General features: G+C 37.5%; 1 protein-coding gene across 2 annotated transcripts in view; it reads left to right on the top strand.

The window, feature by feature from the left end:
- LOC125225333 (mitochondrial folate transporter/carrier) overlaps nucleotides 1–14,384 on the top strand; it is a 33,055-nt gene extending 18,671 nt beyond the window's left edge. Inside the window, exons 4-6 of one of the 2 annotated variants that reach the window (XR_007176978.1) lie at nucleotides 4,507–4,620; nucleotides 6,912–8,577; nucleotides 13,381–13,514. Coding sequence is in view for 1 of the 2 variants with exons in the window: in XM_048128986.1 (XP_047984943.1) it covers nucleotides 4,507–4,620; nucleotides 6,912–7,057; nucleotides 13,381–13,525 (405 nt within the window). In the remaining variant the exon portion in view is untranslated. Of the gene's footprint in view, nucleotides 1–4,506; nucleotides 4,621–6,911; nucleotides 8,578–13,380 lie in introns of both variants that reach the window. The other variant, XM_048128986.1, reaches the window with a different exon arrangement.
- Nucleotides 14,385–16,071: the final 1,687 nt, after the last annotated feature.

Raw genomic sequence — 16,071 nt, forward strand, 5'->3', positions numbered from 1 at the left:
GTCTCTTACGTATGGCCTTTGTCCGCGAGCGCTAAAAATAGTCCGTATGAATAGGAATTCCCTCGCGCGCCGTAGATATTTGTAGGACGGAAATGTACTAGACACACAGCAGCATTATGTCATATCTAGTACGAAGAAATGTTTGTGTTATTGGATGTAGTTTATATTTCGTTTTACTAGGACATTATGCATAAATTAATTCCATTTACGTCATAGTCGGTGATCACGATCAGACTTTAGAGCAAGTTTCATTATAAACTAGAGAAAGCTTGTTCAGAGTTATTCACAACATTGTCAAGACTCCGAGCGTATTGCGTTGATCAGGAATGGTTGCTCTGTAGTTTATTTTTTTTTTATGTTCAAAGTAGTGTGAGCTGAAATTTCGGCATCAAAACTCATGTTTCGGCAAAACTTTCGGAACTTTTGACCGACCCAAGTCTCAGTTTCGGCAGGTTTCGGAATAACCGTGTCGTCCGGCTAAAGATTCGGTGTCGGAGGCTCGGGGGTTAGTACCACCGCATCTGCCTTGTGCCTAGTTAAGTTGGTGAGATACTGAAGACACTGAAGTAGTATACTTACTAGGAACTATTGTACTTACTATTTAGGTATTTACAAACGTTCTAACTTTTGAATATGATTGATTCCTTTACGCTTCCATTACCGTACGATTAGCGTTCAAATTCGATATCCTCGAAGCAAATAGCGGGCAAAACACCCAATAAAATAAAAATAAATATAAATATTGGGGGACACCTTACACAGATCAACCTAACCCCAAACTAAGCAAGGCTTGTACTATGGGTTCTAAACGACGATATACATACTTAAATAGATAAATACATACTTATATATATAGAAAACATCCATGACTCAGGAAAAAAATATGTGCTCATCACACAAATAAATGCCCTTACCGGGATTCGAACCTGGGACCGCGGCTTAGCAGGCAGGGTCACTACCAACTACGCCAATATTTCCACAAGATGCAATAAAGTATGAATTTACTTACTATTGTGTGAACTCGCGATATAAATCCAGTATTCGCCGGTTTTCTCCGCTCTGGTGACCCTCAGCCGAACTGTGCGTTCTATTTCCTATCCATTGTGTACCTAGATCGTGGAATTCCTAACTAGATAACCTAGAACAGCTAGAGTTTACGACACCAGTATTCGAGCCAAAGTTTCCGTGAAGAAATTAAATGTAGCTGCTTTCAGAAATCGTAGATTTATAAAACGCCTAGAAGGCTTTTAAATTTTATTATGTTATGTTTTTCTGCAGATCTCTCGGCAATTAAAACCTTAAATGGATAATAATATTAATTTCAATAAAACAGTATGAACAAAGTGGACTTTGATCTTGTGATAATAAAAATATCATTACCCTCTCGTTTCTGTCGATATGCCAAATTGTCGTAAGTACTAAGTAGCAGGACGACATATGTAGGATGAAAAATGCATTTCACTTTCACTTCACAGATCATTAAGATGTATTTTGGATGAGATCCAAGGCTTGTGGATTTATCCATAATGATTCATTATACACGTGTATACCATAAAATTATTGTTTTAAGATACTTATATTTTACGATATATGTACCTTGTTAGATCTTGACCCTACCATACTAGTGTCAGTTAAGTTAGTATGTTGATTTTAGCATGTAGTTGCGAAATCTTACAATATTCTGCGTATCTTTCATCCATACTAATATTATAAATGCGAAAGTAACTCTGTCTGTCTGTCTGTCTGTCTGTCTGTCTGTCTGTCTGTCTGTTACGCTTTCCCGCTTAAACCACGCAACCGATTTTGATGAAATTTGGAACAGACAATCTTTAGACCCTGAGACAGAACATAGGCTACTTTATTTCGAAAAAAAGGGATGAAGGGGTTGAAAAAGAGGTTGAAAGTTTGTATGGGATTTCTTAATTTTAAATGATAAAACCATGAAACTTTATATTTTAGCACTTGATAAGAAATCATTAAACATATATTTAAAGTCACATACAGGTCGAACGCGATTAATTAACATTATTTTTACCTTTAAAATAAACATGGTGGGAAATAAACATTAACTAAATGCGGGTAGATTATATTTATTTGTCTACCCCGAACATTTATATAAATTAATATCGGGTAGTTTGGTGTTGCTTACATCTCCGGTGACATTTTGCTGGGACGTCAGTCTTCCGCGACCACGGCCAGTGCAACCTGGCCGAAACGTTGGGAAAAAAGGTAAAAATAATGTTAATTAATCGCGTTCGACCTGTATGTGACTTTAAATATGTGTACAAAGCGCGAGAACTTAAAGTGTTATATCATTAAACATCTTGATAAGGGATAGGGATAGGGATAGGGATAGGGATAGGGATAGCGATAGGGATAGCGATAGGGAAAGCGATAGGGATAGCGATAGGGATAGCGATAGGGATAGCGATAGCGATAGCGATAGCGATAACGATAGCGATAGCGATAGCGATAGCGATAGCGACAGCGATAGCGACAGCGATAGCGATAGCGATAGCGATAGCGATAGCGATAGCGATAGCGATACGGATACGGATACGGATACGGATAATATGGGTATCGTTAGAGGGATACGGATAATCGGTCGGCGGTCTCTTACAATCAATGTGCTCTAAGACGATCGTTGTTTGCTTGCTTGAAGATTACGTTTGCGATAAGTATAAGCAAAATGTTAAATATTGTAAGGGATAATAGAAAAAAGTACTTTTTACCCACCGATCATAGTGTCGAAATACGGGCTATGTGGGATGTTTATAAAGGTTTCCCCAGCGTATATAGAATTACCTACGCTGTGGTCGATGTGTAATATTTCTACAATCATTGCAAGCAAAAGTATTATGTGCAATCGAAATAATCGCAGATAAATATACCTACAGAGAAACCTACGGTCCCTACGGATCCAAATGAAAATCTTAATGAATACTTTTATTACGCGGGCGAAGCCGCGGGTAAAAGCTAGTATAATAAAGAGTACGATCGTACAGTATGGCACCTCCTGCTCCCCGCTGAAAGTACCGCCCACCCGCTTTCATTACCCCACAGTTACCGCCTGTCAAAAAGGCGAACAGTCGACCTCTCATATCTCACTCATACAAGCATGGTACGCGTTCACCTACACGAGCTTAGAATGTGTGCTAGGAACGCGGCCCTTTCATATATTTGATCGCCAGTGTCCGAGATGTGATATCAAATCAAAAGTCTATGAAATGTGGGTACTTTATATTATAACGCATCAATGTCAATGACCTCAAAGGTAAGTCTGTTTTATTAATTAAATATGTAGATAAACTAAATAAAAAATAAAGAGGGAGGGGAGCATTATATCCAGCCTATCCAGGTCGCACGCATAATTTTGTTTCTTTTTGTAAAAACACGATTTAGTTATTCTCGTGAATGATGGCACGTGTTTTCTCTTCACCTAATTATTATGTCACATGTCACATGTGAATGTGTGACGTCAACACGTCTCGTGCTTCTGTAGTATCTGCTAAATAAATAGTGGGATCTAGAAACGACGATTGTTTATGCACATACATAGACAACGTAGGTAGGTATAGTATAAGGAGAAAATGTATGCAATGTTGTCTACATACAGGCATACTGGTATATAAATTGTAACACTGTACAACAAATAATTTTCTTGCCACTGTATTAAATAAAATATTTAACATGGTCGCTAAATAATACTAAAATCAAACCTAAAATCGAATCCCGGTAAGGGCATTTGTGTGATGAGCACAGATATTAGTTCCTCAGTCATGGATGTTTTCTATGTATATAAGTATATATTTATCTATATTAAGTATGTATATCGTCGCCTAGCACGCATAGTACAAGCTGTGCTTAGTTTGGGGCTAGGTTGATCTGTGTAAGGTGTCCCCCAATTTTTTTTTTAATAATTAGTTGGTAGGAATGTCCTGACTTAAAGTTCCTTAGCGGTTAGCAGTTAGCACTATGCCCGATCCTAATCCGTGAACATAAGATCCTTCATAGCCGCAGAAGTATTTGTATTGTACCGAGCTTCTTCGGATCTACGGAGTTACCTACGGATAAACTACCATACAATTAGTTTTACGGCTATAAAGGATCTTATTTTTATGGATTCTGATCAGACGACCAATTGGAACCCTAGGCCACTGTAGAACTATGTCATAGTGACGTTATCAATCTAATTGTAAGAAATCTCTTACTGTTTGTCATTTTGACATGGTTGCAGAGTGGCCTAGGGTTCCAATTGGTTGACTGTACCTAGTGCGAAAGCGCTCTTAGCAATTTGTTTCAGAATAACGTTTATACCTACATAACATGCCTTCAGTTGTCTTTGCGAGTGAAGCAAACGTTTGTCAGGATCGTAGTAAATCATAAAAAATCTTGGTGTCCTAATTGATAGCACACTTTTGTGGGTCGCGCAGATCAGCGAAGTCAGTAGGAGACTATTTGCGTATAATATGTATGTGAGTAACATTGTCCGTTTGTGTATTCCAGGGTTTCGTGCCCGGCATGTTTGGCGTGTCGCACGGCGCGCTACAGTTCATGACCTACGAGGAGATGAAGAACCGCTACAACCAGTACCGGAACCTGCCCATTGACATTAAACTGGTAAGGGACTTTCTTAGCGCTTTTTTTTTTTTTTTAGTATGAATAGGTAGACGTTTGACCACGATCACACCTGATGGTAAGTGATGATGCGGTCTACGGTGGAGCACGCTTACCTATGAGATACCTATTTACTCTTGTTTTAAAGAGCCCTGGATTGTACTCATGTGGAAACACAGACTCAGGCAGGGAATTCCACTCCTTGGCGGTTCGCAAAATAAATGTTGAAGCGAAATGCTTAGTGCGTATTTTTGGAATACTAACCGTGAAGCGATGCCGCATTGCCGATTGTCTGGTGGTCCTAAGGTGAAATGGGGACGGAGGAACAAGGTTGTACAGTTCCTCAGCGCACTCTCCGAAATGTATCCTGTGAAATACCGATAAGCTGGCAACCTTCCTACGATGCTCCAGGCTATGTAGTCGAGAATTGGTTAGCTCGTCGTCATTAATGACACAAAATCTTGGACTCCAACATAAGAGCACGCCTTTTAGCCCGGTCTAGAGCGATATCACGCCAGTTTTCGCCGACGCTCAGCCGAAAGGCAATCGTCGACGCCAGACGCCTACAGAAATGCAGTCTAGCTCTGTCGCGCCAATACGCAAGAGCGATAGAGGTAGATAGGTACGAAACGGATATTTTTCGTGAGCGTTTGTGAAATCGGCTACGCACCCAGTTCATGGAGATCTGCTTGCACTATCCGCCCAACGCTATTGAGGACGGCGTCCAGTTGGACAGCCTAAATAGGCTCTCTTGACTTTACTGACCGGTCCTTGAAGGCCAAACCAGCGGAGACGATGTGAATAGGTGAGCCTACTATATTCAGTTCGGCTATTAGATTTTCTATTTAGGCATTCTTTCGGACATACTGATATCACTGATACACGATATATCCTCAGTCGTTCTAAGCCATCGCACGTCGCTCACGGCGTCTGTATGGTGTGTTTGCAGATATTCAAGTGGTCCAGAGCCAGACTGTACGTTTTAATTTAAAATTATAACTAAATGTTCCGACAAGCTTGAATTTCGGTATAACGTAACATGGAAAGCGCTATTTCTTTTAGCAAATATTTCTTTAAATTATTTATGTTTTTCACCGGTAGGTATAAAATTATTTCAATTATTTGTTTTTCCGATAAAATGCGTCATGTGAATTTGCGTTACGAAATCAGAAAATGCCTCGTGAATTTTATCACATTCCGATGTTTCAATTTAGTTACCTGATGTGCAGTGAGCTGCTAAATCGCATGGAGACATTATGAATGAATTCATTGATAAATTCGCCATTCACTTTTGCAGCTCACTATACCTAATGGTATTATGTAGGCTGCTATGTTCTTAAAGTTACATTATCTTAAGGGGCCTCATACCACCAGTTCGTGTGGCGATATCGGCTTGACCTTAAATATTTGGATAAGAGCTTGATTTGTCGCTTGTTTACATCAGCAATTCCCGAATAGTTTGCACATGAAACCTGTGCCATCATTTTTTGTTACCAGATTTCTATACATTTTCGGTAACAAAAAAGGAAAGTTTCATACAAACAACGTAGGACATTTTGGGAAACCTAGCGGATTTTGCTCAGCATCATGGACTTTGTCAGCCTACCAATTTTTATCAAAATCGGAGACGTGATCCAAATGTACAAACTTAACGGGAATTGCTCATATATCGTCTAGTCCAGAGTCCAGACATAATGTGCATAATATAAATGGGCCATTTTTTTCAAAGTTGTCCACCCCACTTTTTTTGTAACATGGATATTTTTTACGCGATTCATACTCAGCATCGCGAAATCTTTCGATTCTGATAGGAGAAACAAAATGTCCCAAGATTTCCATGCATTTTTCAAATCCATTTCGTTACCGCCATACAAAATGTATGAAAAAATGGTAACGGAATGGAAAAAAACCTGGGACACTTTTTTTCTTCTATTAGGATTGAAAGAGCTCGCGATTCTGAGTTGAAACCACATAAAAAATTCCAAATAAAATAAACTGGGGGGGGACATCTTTGAATGAAAAAAATGGCCCAATTCGTGTTATTCATGATGACGCGCAAATATGCGAAACCTAACTTTAACCGCTTGAGAATACGAATCGAGGCATGCATTTTTTAAATTAAACTATTTAAGAGCCTTCTAAACGGGCCATATTTTCACTGCAATGTCTCTTACATATTAGAGAAAGATACCAATAGTTGCCGGCCACATATAGCAGTGAAAATATTGCTCGTTTTGGAGCCCCATTATACGTAAAGACTCGCACTTTATTAATTCACCGAGTTGTCATTCCAGACGTCAGTGGAATACCTAACCTTCGCCGCGATCTCGAAGCTGATCGCCGCGGGCGCCACCTACCCGTACCAAGTAGTCCGGGCTCGCCTTCAGGACCAACACCGCGTGTACCGCGGCGCCTGGCACTGCGTCACCGAGACCTGGAGGTACGAACGCCTCCGCGGCTTCTATAAGGGCCTCACGCCGTACCTGCTACATGTAACGCCTAACATATGCCTAGTTATGCTCATTTGGGAAAAGTTCACCAACAACGATTAGATGTACGTCTGATGGGAACGCGACTGTACTTAAGATAGGATTTAATTGTTTTGGAGTCTTTCAGTGTGCCGGACCGTGGTCTGCTGGTCTGCGAGTATTCACATGACGCGGTAGAATATAATTATATTGAACCTACATATGTTACTAGATCCGTTTTGGAGTCGACAAATTTGGACAAGGAGATGAGAATATTCTAAATAAAATATACGTAGATCGTCTCTAGCCCACCCAGGTGCCGTAGCCGAATGGCATTTCTGCGACGCGAAACGAAACGAAACGACGCGAAAGGTAGTCTGGCTTTGTCGCGTCAATACGCAAGAGCGATAGAGATAGATACATACTAGCGCTTCGTTTCGTGAGCATTTGTGCCATTCGGCTACGCACCCAGATGATTTAAAATTTTAATCTATTTTGTATAAGTAAATTGAAAAATAAAGTTTTGCTAGAATTTTGTGTAGAAATGTAGTTTTAAAAATAATACGTCTTCATATTTGTCTCTTGCAGAATTTATCTAGTAATCTAAGTAGAAAATACAATCGTCCAAATTTTTAACCGTTAAATTAAGCCTTTCAAAAAGACATTTCTTGAATGTTCAGTTAAGACTATTGGAGTTATTAAAATTAATTCGACACAGACGAATAAGGACGAATAATAATATTCATCATTAAAGAAAGCACAATAGGCTACTTTCCTATACTTAAAATAAAATATACATGCAGAGCCCGAAATAAAGCACCACATAATTAGAAGAAAAATATGGACAGTAGTTATGTTTAAATGTAATTTCTATTTAATAAGTCAAAGAGAAAGATATAAACTATAAAGCAAATGAATTGACCCTGACGTCACTCCTCAGTATTTCATGGTAATTCCATATTAGGAAATCGTTTTGACAGTCCTTAAAAAGAAGCTGATTTGACTAGTAGGAAACTAGCCTATTACATTCATCAGTTTCCGATTTTTTGCCGAATTATAACAATTTCGTAATAATTACAATATTGCTCTCAATTTAGAAATATGTGTCGATAATTAAATAATTATGATCTGTAGGGACAGTCAATTATGTCATACCATTATTGGTTTACACTATTTTAAGTTTTAGCTAGTCTAATCCGAGGAATTATTCTGTAAAAAGTTATAATTCTGACCATAGCCACTTTGTCAATAGATGATGTTACGATAAGTATTGTTAAAATACAAAAGCAAACGTCATGTCTGTCTAGACAATATTTGTATTTTGCCACAACTATCTACTCTAATATTTATATTAACTCCTACTGTTATTATTGTTTTTCATTGGATCGGTACTATAATAAAATCGCGTATTTTTTGTGCGGTATTCTTTTTTTTCTGATTTTATGAAAATTAAAAGTCTTGGCACTTATCTTCGATCTTTTGGAATGCAAAGGTAAGCTCATATATTTAGCTTTTAAGTGAAATTAAACGACAATTTCTTAAATTTCTTAATAAGCTTCTACAAAATTATTCTACTGTTAACTATAGTAGCGTATTTTAAACGTTATTTTTTTATTATTAAATTAAAACGGGACTTAATCGCGTAAAACTTACGTTATATTTTACCCGACGTTTCGTTTGTCTACCCGTGACCACGGACGTAATGTCATGTCCGAAACGTCGGGTTAAATATGAACGTAAGTTTTACGCGATTAAGGGCCGGTTGCACCAAGCCGTCTGTCACCGTTAAAGCATTCGTCAAATTTTATTGTATGGGAAGTTCCATAGACCTCTGCTACGTGACGATGATGTGTCTGTCAAATGTGGTTGATGCAACTAGCCCTTAGTCCCGTTTTAATTTAAATATCTGGGCAACCGAGCTTCGCTCGGTTCTGTTTCGTATCCTTGACATGTGTCGCCATCTAGTTCAAAAATGAATAGTACCTACATCGAGCGAAAGAATTCTCAGCCTTAACAACACAACTACTCCACACGAGATGGCGCGCATTTCGCCACAAAAACTCAAATAGTGTATTTTCTATTCGTTTTAGCCTTGACCTGTGTCGCCATCTAGTGTTTGCAATAAATAGTACTTACATCAACCGAAAGAATTCTGTCTTAACAGTACAACTACTGCACACGAGATGGCGCGCGAAGAAAAACGCATGAAAACTCGAAAATTCGCGTTTTCCGGGACCTAAGGATAAGTTAGACCGATTTTTCACCCCCAAAAACCCCCACATAACAAATTTCTGCGAAATCGTTAGAGCGGTTTCCGAGATCGTCAGTGTAAATAAATATATATATAAATAAATAAATAAATAAATAAATAAATATACAAGAATTGCTCGTTTAAAAGTATAAGATAATATGAGTGAAGGTCGTGTTAGTTTAAATCAATATGTTTTTTTTTTCAATTTGTAGTGGCAATTAAGGAAAAAATATTTGTTTGGCGGCTATGACTTACATTGCTTCCACAAGATAGGTTAAATTTGTAGACACCTTTTAAGAAATTAAGTATTAATTTTCATTTATCAAATAAACAATACACAGAGAATGTAAATTGTGTAATTCACGGAAGCGCTTGGATTACTACATGACATTACGAAGCAGACGACTTTGTGAATGACAATGCAAGTATGTACAGTCAACCAATTAGAACCCTAGGCCACTCTAGAACCCTGTGGTATTGACACCGTGCTTTATTTGCTGTAGTAGTCACTTTGACTTTTACTGTGAAAGGGTTCTACAGTGGCCTAGGATTCAGATTGGTTGACTGTACCTACATATGACATCTTGCTAATAATTTAGAGAAAATCGTGCAGGTTTAAGATAGACATTGTATTATTATTGTTTATATAATTACTGCATTTTCTTTGTCAATTAACTGTTTTAATGATCACTGTAATCGGTTGAATGGAAGAGATGTATTTATAGTTAATGACATGATTTGGCAACCGATCTATGAACCGCTGGCTTCGATTCAAATCGCGTTGCGTGTCAATCTCGATATGTTGTGTTGTGTTCTATGAAAAATGTTAGTTTTTAATACCATTGTCCTCGTTTTAAATGTTACTGTAAAACCTGTCTCACGACATATGTTGTGTTTTATAATGTATTCATAGTCGTACTTTCCCATCAGATGTGAACGGATTATCACAAGCTTGGCAGTGTTGCCACACTAGCACAATTTAGTTTTAATTTGAGAATTTGTGATAGTAGGTATTTTATAGTAGAACTCTTTCCAATCTCAATGTTTGACTTATTTAAGTAAAAAAGACGTGTTTTTTGTTAGAATCGAAACGTTACATGTGTGGTGAGACGACGTTAGGTTCTTTATAAGATAGGTGTTTCAACTTGCTTCTAGGGAATATAATAACATAATATATAGACTTTTTAAGTAATAATATTACTAGAATTATGCAAGTTTGAAGCTATTCTATCTTGGAGGCTTATTATTGTAATCACCAATATTAATTTATTAATAACCAAGACACATTAAACTAAGATTCCTGCTAACCCGGATTTTAGTGACCCCTTAATTATATGACATAAAATAATTAGTACAATTAAAACCGCTTCTAGATCTGTAGGCAGTAGTTGGGAATTAAACTCCAGTTATATTACTACTTAAATCGATTCACACGTATTACTTTTAAACATGTCAGGCACAGTTTATATATTAACCATATTAAATTTATTACGATGTAAATACAGCTGACTTCAACCATTAATATTTCAACATTAAACCCAAATTATAATAAAATAAATAATTGTTAGGTAACTGTTTGACCGGCGGTGATTGGCGAAAGAAAAAAAAACTTGCCGCTGATCTGACAGCTACCTAAATGATTAGATAAAAATTTGACTTAAAATTGCACCAATCAAAATTGGTGTAATTGTAAGCTCACAATGCAGAAACATTATGGCATAGATTTTGATAGATTTTAATATCTTGATAAATAAGTTATTTTTATAAGTGCATAATGTATCATATCCACACTAGTGTACCCTAGTTAGCAATAGATAGTCCCGTTATATGATATGCTTCAATATTACCAGAGTTATAGCAAATTAAAATAATAAACTTTTAAAATTTACCAACTATATGGATAAGTCATCATCCTCATTGCGTTATCCCGTCATTTTCCACGGCTTATAAGAGCCTGGAATCCGCTTTTTGACAGGAATATTTGAAAATGTATCTAAAGGCTTTCTCTATCAATTTTCTTTTGCAAAAAAATTATCTCTAAATGTTTGACAAGACGAATGGACCAAAAATTATCTTTTATAAAATAATCGATTTTATTTTATGTATTCAGTGCCTACATATCCGAAAACTACGTTAATATGTGTAAATCGAAACACCAAATAAATATTATGTGATAATTAGTAAAATCTGACGCATTATTAAAGTCAGGCCAATATAAGTAAGCAACGATTTTGATAGCCCTGCCTCTGCAAGAGTTGAGTAAACGTCATAATTTCATCGAAGATTGACGTTACAAAATAGCTAAATGGTCAACCAAATCTTGTCACCAAAAAAATCTTGATATGGTTATTGAAAATGTACAAATACGGTTGTGTACCTTTGTTTAGTCAAGTTTGGCAAAAAAAATAATACCGTGGCAGGTATAATCACGTTTAGGCGATGTGTAAATTTGAGGTTATAATTACTGTCTGCGGCTGTTCGACGTACATTGCTGCTGTTTGTTCGTTTCATAGGGATACCATACTTTAGTTTGCTGTACATTGCTACTGTCATATTCTGCTTGACAGACTATAACATTTGCACCAGTGAGGCAGTCAAATCGTTGCCAACTTATATTGGACTGACTATAGGATAATATTGATAATTGTACTAATCGGTTTTGTTATTTTTGCGTGTTAAATATAGGTGGCTGGCCACGTAACGTAATATCTAAGACGTATATATTTTTATATAATTCCTGCAAGTTCATTGTTTCAATTTTACCTTCAATTTGTGTAATCAATAAAAGATAGCAAATTGATGCATCTTTTTTATTATCCTAGTCCACTTTTTTATTTGTATTTTCTACTTGAAATAATATCGTAACTTAGTAAATTTTCTGATACAGTTATCCTGTCGTATGTATATAAAGATATAAACACATTTTTAAATTTGCAAATTTGCAATTTTTGACAATAATATTTTTAAACAGTAGAGTGGTTTAATTACATGACTGTTATCCCTGAAATCGGAGTTTGGGTTCAGTTATGATTTGTTCTTTTATTGTAATTTTTAACGAAAATAAATATTAACTTTAATTTTCCCTGAAAGAAGTTTCTAAATTGTTCTAAGTCACACCACACTCCTTAAATCCATTTTGTGGCAATTTGGCATTTTAGGTCATCTTTTTCACACTGTGTTAATAACAAAATGGTAAGTAAGCAAAATATCGTATTAACTGAAAAATAACTCGATTAGCATATCCTTTTTTTTCGCCACTTTTATGAAATGTGATATTTTTGAAAAAAAAAAGGTATTTTTACTCAGAATCACTAGCTTTTGCAATCCTAGTAGTTAAAAAAATTGTCCCACACGATTTTTTCTTATTTTGTTACCATTTTCCGTACATGTTGTGTGGGGTAACAAAAGAGGAAAGTAACAAAAACATAACAAAAATGTATGGACATTCTGGGACACTTTGTCTCCCAGTGAGATTGAAAGTACTCGTGATTCTGAGTACAATTGAATTCCCTAAAAAAACAAAATAAAAAAATGGCAAAAAAATAAGAAATGCTCGATAAAAAATATTCTTTGAAAAAGGAATCTTAGTACACAATATCCTTAGCTCAGAAATTTTAATTAAAAGATTTTTAAGTATTAACCCTTTTCTTGGCAAAATTAATGAGTCTAAGGCACTGGTCCCATCGCGAGCTAGTAAGCTATGAGCTATCGGCTATAAAAACGAACAAAAGATAAACAGTCCGTGCGAATAAAAGAGACACGGCGATATTGATAGCTCACCACTGGGCGACTAACTATAAACATCGCCGTGTCTCTTTTATTTACACGGGAGTGATTATCTTTTGTTCGTTTTTATAGCCGATAGCTCATAGCTTACTAGCTCGCGATAGGACCAGTGCCTAACATCACTTGCGCTTATCAGAACAAAAAGGCTCATAAACACAATCACATCGCACAATAATGAACCTTGTACCTATGATTATTTACAAAAAAGAGGCGTTCACACCTGACCATTGCCACTAATATTTCCTCTTCAATTTGCAGCCACGAGGGCATTCGCGGATTCTACAAGGGCCTGAAGCCAAGCCTGGTGCGAGTGGTCCCCGCTACCATGATCACGTTCCTCACGTACGAAAACGTGTCTCACTACATGCTGCGGCGCGGACGCGAGATGGCGCTAGCTTCTTAAATACGGAAACCGACTGGATGTTAGACTTGGGGCCCGTTTCTCGAAAGGTACAAGCCTCGTATTACAAGTGTGTTTCCATGACAACGCATACGATTTGACAGTTCGCGCACTTGTAATACAAGGCTTGTACCTTTCGAGAAACGGGCCCTTGGTCTGCGTCCGGTCTAAACGAGGAGAAAGGGAGTGGCTATGGTATGGGTCAAATACTATCATGAGACAGATCACGCTGCCTTCACGCTGACATGGGGGGCTACCATGAACTGCTAAAGCAATTCAGTTTAGGCCGAGAGAAAGGGATAGACATACAAGTTTCTGATTGGTTGCCAACGCGCATGTGACACTCCTTGAGTTGCAGTCGTCCATAGGTTACGGTGACCGCTTTCCATAAAGCGGACCGTATGCTGGTTTGCTACCGACGTAGTATAAAAAAATACAACTGCTATTGATCTGTCTTTTTCACTCAACCTAAACTGAATTGGGTTACGGTAGCCCCCTGGTCCTTGGTTTGCATCTGGTCTAAACGGAGAATGGGAGTGGCTATGGTAGGGCCCGGAATACTATCTTCAGACGACAGATCACACTGACTTCATAATAAAATTAATAAATGTACTGACTGACTAGAAGCTTTGCTCTCGAGTTTGCGTCTGGTCAAAGTATAGAGGAAGGGAATGGCTATGGTAGGGGCCAGAATATCTTCGTCAGACGGGAGATCGCACTGCCTAAGTTTGCTAATTTAAGGGTGCGCGCCCACGGGCGACAAAGTTGCTCGGCGACTTTTTTGTCGCTCACATCTAGTCTATGGGCTAGTATGAGAGTGCGCACACTTGCTGATCTGTCCACTTTCATACTATCCCATAGACTAGATGTGAGCGACAAAAAAGTCCCCGAGCAACTTTGTCGCCTATGTTTCAATGCTGCCATCTACATTTTATGACTATGAATTGCAAAGCAATATACATATTTAGACATACACGCTTGAAATACATTATAGTTTGTAGTTAATTATTTAACAGTTATTTCAAGCTAAATTGATAACCCCGTCTATGCAAGAGTTAATAGAAGTTTGAAGTTATAAAATGACACTTGCACCGACGGCGGGGCCCTTAGTATGACGATACATACATACATACATACAATCACGCCTGTATCCCATGAAGGGGTAGGCAGAGCACATGAAACTACTCAAGTTTCAGTGCCACTCTTGGCAAATAAGGGATTGAAAGAAAACGAAACTGTGACATTGCAGTGACAGGTTGCCAGCCTCTCGCCTACGCCACAATTTAACCCATATCCCACAGTCGCCTTCTACGACACCCACGGGAAGAAAGGGGATGGTGAAATTCTTAACCCGTCACCACACGGGCACGGGGTAGTATGACGATATTACGGTTAAATAGGCTATGATTGTAAACATATTTTGGAGTGTAACCCATCTACCTAAAATGGATTGAATAAAATGTTTGAAAATCCCGATGGTCCCCGAATTGCATGCATTTAAATCTTTAATATTATTCTAGTGTAACGTAGAAATAATTATTCAATAATTACCTCTTATCACAATCGAAGATATTCGATATTTTCGTGTCGCTTAACATTTAGATCGTAGTGTTATAATAATAGATGTAGTGCATAATAAATATCCATCTGGGGGCACGGCAGTGCCCCCGCCAAGTCGAACAATCGTATTTTCTCGGAAACGTTCGTATTTGTCATGCTACTTCAGTCAACGTCAATACTTCTTTTACTGAGCTGAAATAGCATCACACGATCGTGCGTTCTATAAAAATACGATGGAAATAGTTATTTGTTATAGAAGGGGGCAAAGTTGTATTTTAACGCCGAGTGGGCAATTGAAAAATGAGCAAGTGAAAGGATTCTATAGTTGAACCACGAGCGAAGCGAGTGGTTCGAGAATAGAATCCTGAACTTGCGAGTTTTTTAACACACGAGAAGTAAATTACATTTGCACCCGAGTGTAACACAAAACTTTTCCCCTCACTATAGCGAGGAAACTACAACGCAAAAAATGCGTTTATCACTGCTTCCAGTAGTTCCACAGGTGGTAAATCATCTTTATTACTAGATTCACCACCTTTTACCAATTTTAAAGCAGTTAATTTGACTTTATTCAAGGTCAAATTACTTTACCCACTAGTGGATAAAATGCGTTTTTACCCGCTGGTATTAAATGACAAAACACGTGTTTCCGAGCTAGTGAGGAGAAAAATATTTTGCACTATATCTGTATTCATCTATCACAATTTAAATAATTAAAGGTATACAAAGCTTAGTTTTTTAGGTAGGTAGTTGAATTGCAAATCGGGCTGTGTTTTGTTCCTTACTACTTAGTTATGGTAAAAAAGTCAATAAGACTTGAATGTTTAACAAAACTAGTGGGAGGGTACCGACGATATACTATTTGTCCTTATTCGATTCAGCAATAAATGTAAGTGTGAAAGGGAAAAAAACTTTGATGGCTGGGTTTGTGAACCTAATATTTTGACTCCTGTGGTTACTGTGGACCTATCGAGAATCTTATTCTTCGA

This window comes from Leguminivora glycinivorella, chromosome 4, assembly GCF_023078275.1.
Source record: "Leguminivora glycinivorella isolate SPB_JAAS2020 chromosome 4, LegGlyc_1.1, whole genome shotgun sequence".
NCBI classification, from domain to species: Eukaryota; Metazoa; Arthropoda; class Insecta; order Lepidoptera; family Tortricidae; genus Leguminivora; species Leguminivora glycinivorella.